General features: G+C 43.9%; 1 protein-coding gene and 1 non-coding gene across 2 annotated transcripts; one reads left to right on the plus strand and one right to left on the minus strand.

Moving 5' to 3' along the window:
• Window positions 1-3,660: 3,660 nt before the first annotated feature.
• LOC128594443 (molybdopterin synthase sulfur carrier subunit) lies at window positions 3,661-4,066 on the minus strand. Its single transcript, XM_053603263.1, has 2 exons — window positions 3,740-4,066; window positions 3,661-3,678 (listed from the first exon to the last, which is right to left on the minus strand). The coding sequence occupies exon 1, from the start codon at window positions 4,022-4,024 to the stop codon at window positions 3,758-3,760; it is 267 nt and encodes an 88-aa protein (XP_053459238.1). The 5' UTR covers window positions 4,025-4,066; the 3' UTR covers window positions 3,661-3,678; window positions 3,740-3,757.
• Window positions 4,067-4,161: 95 nt separating this feature from the next.
• Window positions 4,162-4,268, plus strand: LOC128595014 (U6 spliceosomal RNA). Its single transcript, XR_008382710.1, has one exon. It is a non-coding gene; the product is annotated as a U6 spliceosomal RNA (small nuclear RNA).
• The last annotated feature ends 2,030 nt before the right edge of the window (window positions 4,269-6,298 follow it).

Here is a 6,298-nt window from a genome sequence, read left to right on the forward strand (position 1 = left end):
ATTTTATGATACATTTTTGTATTTCTGTACAAAATGCTGCTGAGATTTTGATATAAATTGCCTTGATTCTATATATCATGAAGCCCTTTTTCTCACCCCCCTGAGGCTGGCTGGCCTGGCCACAGGAAGCCAGCACAGCCTTGGGCTGGGATGGTCCTCCGCCCTCACCCTAACTCTGCCACTTGCTGGCTATGTGAGAATGAACCTGGGCCCAAGGCTAAGCTTCCAAGGCTCGGCTTTCCCATCTGCAAGATGAAGCAAACAGTGGCCACTTTGCAGGGCTGTGGACTATCAATCATGTGAAGATGTAGTGGGGGCTCCACAAACAGTGATGGAGATGACTCTGCTATTCTAATACACAGATCCACCTCTTGAAGGGAAGAATTTTCCTCCTGGAATATCATGGTCTTTACTGAGAAGGAGAGTTTGGCGCTTTCTGCAGAAAGGAGAATACCTTGATCTTCTCTTGCTCTTCTCTGGCTCTGGGTTTGTGTCCCAGACATTGAGTCTGCAATGGCCCTAAATAAGTATGTAGACCGGAGGCACCAAGCCCCATCAGTCCTCCTCAATCTATGCCTCCCCACTTTCCTCCCCACTTTAGGCATCATTCTCTAAACTCACACAACAAACTCTTCCCCTCTGAATGCCCTCATCTTGCAACCTCTATCATTATTCCCACTGTACAGAGGAAGACACTGGGACTTGGGCAAGTAAAATGCTTTGCCAGGGATCACTATAGTTGCTGATGTCCTGAGGCCAAGATATAATAATGACCTCCTATCTCACCCTCTTTTTTGCTAATTCCTGTGTGGAAGGCCAAATGGTGGCCCCAAAGATGTCCATATCTGAATCCCCCGAAACTGTGAATATGTTATGTTAATGGTAAAAAAAACTTTCCATATACGATTGTGTAAAGGATCTTGATACTGAGAGAGATTTTCCTAGATTATCTGGGTATACCCAATGTAATCACAAATGTCCTTATTAAAGGGAGGAAGGGGAAGATTGAGTACAGAAGAGAGGAGGGCAATATGACAACCGAAGTGGAGATTGGGAGTGATTTGGCCCATGGCCAAGGAATGCAAGAGGCCTATAGAAGCTGGAAAAGGCGAAGAACAGATTCTCCCTTGTTCTATGCTACCAGAATCAGCCCTTCTAACACCTAATTTTAGCCCTGTAAGATATTTCAGACTTCTGTCCTCCATAACTGTAAGAAAATGGATATATAATGTTTTCAGCCCCTAAATTTGTGATAATTGTTATAGTAGCAGCAGTACAAATATACCCTGCTAGACTCTAACTCTTACACCAGCCTTGTGAGGTAAAGGTTATTATTTCCATCTAACAGATGGAGAAACTAAGGCCATTTACCTTCCCAAGATAACACAGCTAGTGAGTAATATAGCTGGGATTAGACATATAGTATTCCAATAGACTCCCTGCTCCCTACCCAGGGCAAAGATGGGTCCATACCCAGGGCTCTGGATACCACCCACATTATTTCTACTTTACCAGCTATGTGGCTTGGGGTAAAATGGCTAAGTTCTTCGTGCCTGAGTTTTACCATCTGTAAAATGGTATCATAACTCTAACAGAGCTGGCACACAGTAAATAGGCAACATGTTCTATCTATTATTTTTCTTAGTGTTGTACTGCCATTAGGCTGCATTTGTTTGGTAGCCATTCCATAGGAGCAAAGACCCTCCTAGAAGGCTGTTTTCCATATGCTTTTGTATCAGCATCATTATATGCTCCCGATACCATCCCCAGTAGCTGAGGAGATCAGGCAATCTCCTTGAGTCAGCCTCCCAAAGGCTTAGGGTGGATAATAGGAGCCAACAACTCCCAGTCAACATTCACAGTGTGCCCATCTGCACCCATACTGTCTGTGCCTTTCCTAAAGTAAGCCCTTGCTATCTCTGCCAAGGAAATGGAATAATGCAGGGTTACTTTGGAAACATCTGGAGAAAGGCAAATGTGTTCAGGGAAGAGTTTTGTCCCTTTCTAGTCTGTCATTGTCATGACCCGGTCTCCTGGATGAGCCCTTAGGGACTAAGGCCCAGGACAGTACCTGTGACAGGTGAGCCATGCACATGATCTGGAATCTGGATCCTCCTCTGGCTGTAGTACTGCACTGAGGAGTAGGCTTAGACAAGGCACTTCCCCTCTCTTGTTCCCTACTCTGGACCTTGGTCCCTGTTTGGGCAAAATAAAGTGCTTGATTTTTATAATGATAATATTTGCTCTGTGATTGTTACCTAAATTTAACCCTCTGGCCAGGTGCGGTGGCTCACTCCTGTAATCCTACCCTGTTTCCCCGAAAAGAAGACATCCTCCGAAAATAAGACCTACTTACAGATAAGACGTCCCCTGAAAATAAGACCTAGCGCATCTTTGGGAGCACACCTTAAAATAAGACACTGTCTTATTTTCGGGAAAACAGGGTAGTATTCTGGGAGGCCAAGGCAAGAGGATAGCTTGAGCTCACGAGTTCGAGACCAGCCTGAGCAAAAATAGAGACCCCCATCTCTACTAAAAAGAGGAAAAACTGAGGGAAGAGGATCTCTTGAGCCCAAGAATTGGAAGTTGCTGTGAGCCATGATGATGCCACAGCATTCTACCCAGGGTGACAGCTTGAGCTTCTGTCTCAAAAATAAATAAATAAATAAATTTAACCCTCTGAGTTAAATTTAGGGTGCTGTAACCATCCCCATTTTGCAGATGGGAAAACCAAAGCACAGAGAAGACAAGTTGCTTTTCTAAGGTCACATGGTTGCCAGGCAGTTTGGTTTTATAGACTGTTTTCTTTTTTTTTTTAATTTTAGATTAATCTGAAGGTACAGATGATCAGGTTACATTGTTTGCATTTTTAGGGTACAGTCCAAGTTGTAGTTATGCCCCTCTCCCAAGAGGTGTGCCCTATACCCTTATACATCAGTGGTTTTCAACCTTTTTTATATCACAGCACACTTGAACCTATACTTAAACTACCCTAGTACACTTAACTATGCTGATCAAAAAAAAGACTAAAAAAATGGGAGCAGAGAGGGCATCTGGGGGGACCTCATCTAATGTGCATGGTGCAATGGTACATTTCAAAACTATTAAGAAATGAATATAATTGTGATAGATGTGTTACTTATTTCAATGTAAGCATTTCACATTGTATATGTACAAAGTTATGATTTAATAAAAAATAAAAATAAATACATAAAAATAAAAAAATGAATATATTTACTATGCTATGAACTTCTTTTGAAAATAAATTAATGATCTTTAAAAATTTTTGAGGCCCACCAATTGAAAATCCCTGTCTTACATCATGCCTGTTAGGTGAGAGCACAACAATCCTTCTCCTTCCCTCTCCCTCCTCCCTCACACTTGAGTTTAATTGTGTTTTTCTCTTGCTTGGGCATGTATTTGTTTGTCTACTGGTTTCATATTTCCTTGTCAATACTGTTAGTATTGAGTACATTGGATACTTGCTTTTCCATCTTGTGATATTTTACTAAGTAGAATGTTCTTTAACTCTATCCAGGTTGATGCAAAAGAAACAAAGTCTCCATCTTTTTGTGGATGAATAGTATTCCATGGTAAACATATACCCCAGTTTATTAATCTGTTCATGAGTTGATGGGCACTTGGGTTGATTCCACATCTTGAGGACTGTGAATTGAGCTGCGACATTCTAGTGCAAATATCCTTATGGTAAATGACTTTTTTTCTTCTGGGTAGATACCTAGATGGCTCAAAAGTACTATCCTCCACTGATGGGGAGGATAATGGCAATTTCGTCTCCTGGTTGAAGCAAGAGGAGCTGGTCTCCAAGCTCAACATATTCTTGACGAACAGCAAATATCACCTGATTTCTAACATCAGCCAATCCAGGATGTTGAGTTTCTATCTCTCTCCACAGCGGCAGTGCTTTTATTTCTTGTGGCACAGAAATGGTCTCTGAACGAACTCCTGTTATTTCAGCACTTTTTGCAAAATACAGTACTTCAACCTGGCAACTGGGCACCATTCCACCTGGAGCCCCTGGATAGAATCACCACCACAGAGGCCAAAGTTCTGAGCCAACCCAGCGCCTATAGACTGTTTTCTTAACCGCACCATTTAAGACAGGAAAAAAAAAAAAAAACTTTAAAGAATTACCAAAGTGTGCTTGCTTCGGCAGCACATATACTAAAATTGGAACGATACAGAGAGGATTAGCATGGCCCCTGAGCAAGGATGACATGCAAATTCGTGAAGCGTTCCATATTTTTAGAAAGATGAAGACTTTACCTCTTTCATGTTTACATGGATAGAGCTGGAAAATGTACTCCAATGTATCCAATGTACTCAGCCCTACTATGAAACTAATTTATAGCTTTCATATGAAAGCTATAACCCAGTTATAACCTAAGAATAGGGGCAAGGGGGAGAGGGAGGGGAGGGGAGGGTAATTGGTGGGATCACACTTACGGGGCATCTTAGAAGGGTACAGATGAAACTTGCTAAATGCAGAATATAAATATCTGAACACAATAACAAAGAAAATGCCATGAAGACTGTGTTAACCAGTTCAATGAAAATATTTCAAATTATATATAAAACCCACACATTGTACCCCATGATTGCATTAATGTACACAGCTATGATTTAATAATAAAAAAAAAAGTCAGAAAAAGAAAGAAAGAAAGAATTACCAAAGGCCTGGGCAGCACCTGTGGCTCAAGGAGTAGGGCTCCAGCCCCATATACCAGGGGTGGTGGGTTCAAGCCTGGCCCTGGCCAAAAAAAAAAAGAAATTACCAAAGGCCTTGTTTAAAATGTAGCCTTCAAGCGGTGCCTGTAGCCCAGTGGGTAGGGCACCGGCCACAAACATCGAGGCTGGCGGGTTCAAACCCAGCCCGGGCCAGCTAAACAATGACAACTGTAACAAAAAAAAATAGCCGGGCATTACAGACTTGCCTATAGTCCCAGCTACTTGGGAGGCTGAGGCAAGAGAATTGCTTAAACCCAAGAGTTGGAGGTTGCTGTGAGCTGTGACGCCACGGCAGTCTATCCAAGGTGACAGTGAGACTCTGTCTCAAAAAATAAATAAATAAAAATAAAATAAAATGTAGCTTCCCACACCTTTTCTCCAGGGATTCTGATTCAGCAGGTCTGGTGCATCTGGGAACCTGTCATTTTTAATAACTCCTCCAGGTGATTCCCAGATGGGATCTGGGCTACACTTTGAGAATCAGAGCTCTAAATGTTTCCCAGTTCAAAAGAATGCAATGGCACCAAGTATGGGGAGAATGAGCGCGAGTGACAACAGTAGCTGAGCTCTTGGCTTCCTGACTCCTCCTCACTCATCTGTGCCCCTCTGATCCACTCTGGCTCACAGTGACCCTGACAGCAAAGATATTTGGGAAGTTCCAGCAGGAGAAGCTCCCTGTTACTGTTTCTTAAGGATAAAAAGGACAGCCTGTGGAATTTGACCAGAGGCAGAAAATCAAATCTTCACCTTGAAGGGAGAAAGCCAAGCACAGAAGACAACTGGAATAGAGGCTCAGAACCCGTTCTCCAATTTGCAAAGATCCGCTTCTATGGTTGAGGGAGCAGAATTTCTGTGCTAGCCAGTGCTCCCAGCCAGGCCCAGGGGGGCAAAAAATCCTAGGTATCAGAGAGGAAAAAGCCCAGCCTGTTGGTGCATCAGAATGTAAAACCTCCAGGCAGTGGCTCCTCTCCACCTGCAGTTGGAGAGGCGGGAGCCCCATGTAGGAGGAACAGGGAGGAGGGACGGCACCTGTGACTCAGTGGGTAGGGTGCCGGCTGCGCATACCGAGGGTGGTGGGTTCAATCCTGGCCGGCTAAACTAAATAGCTGGGTGTGTGGCAGGCACCTGTAGTCCCAGCAACTCAGGAGGCTGAGGCAAGAGAATCGCCTAAGCCCAATAAAGTGATACTAAGGCAATAAAGTGATACTCTGTCTCTAAAAAAAAAAAAAAAAGAATGACTTTTGGAGTGGCCCTAGCACAGCAGATTATCCACCTTCCCCTTCAGCTGTCCTCACCCACAGGCTGCAGGGATCTGTTATACCAGGCGGATTAAGACTTCGGGGCCAGAGAAGAGGGAGGTGAGCGGGCCCTGACACTCTGTGGCTGGTAAAATGTGCCCGCAGAGCTGCCGCCTGCACCCAGGAGCATTATTTATGGCGCTGGCCAGGAAGGCTGATTTGTGTTTTCCTCCTGCTCCATCTGGCCCTTCCTGGCAGGGCTCCCGGTTTGACCTACCATCAATGACAAGGCCATATGTCCTGCCAGCCCT

This window comes from Nycticebus coucang, chromosome 9 (assembly GCF_027406575.1).
Source record: "Nycticebus coucang isolate mNycCou1 chromosome 9, mNycCou1.pri, whole genome shotgun sequence".
Taxonomy (NCBI): domain Eukaryota; kingdom Metazoa; phylum Chordata; class Mammalia; order Primates; family Lorisidae; genus Nycticebus; species Nycticebus coucang.

What these genes read in the sequence shown, in the direction of transcription:
- LOC128594443 (XM_053603263.1), bottom strand. Translation starts at nt 4,024, where the DNA reads ATGGTGCCCAGTTGCCAGGTTGAAGTACTGTATTTTGCAAAAAGTGCT.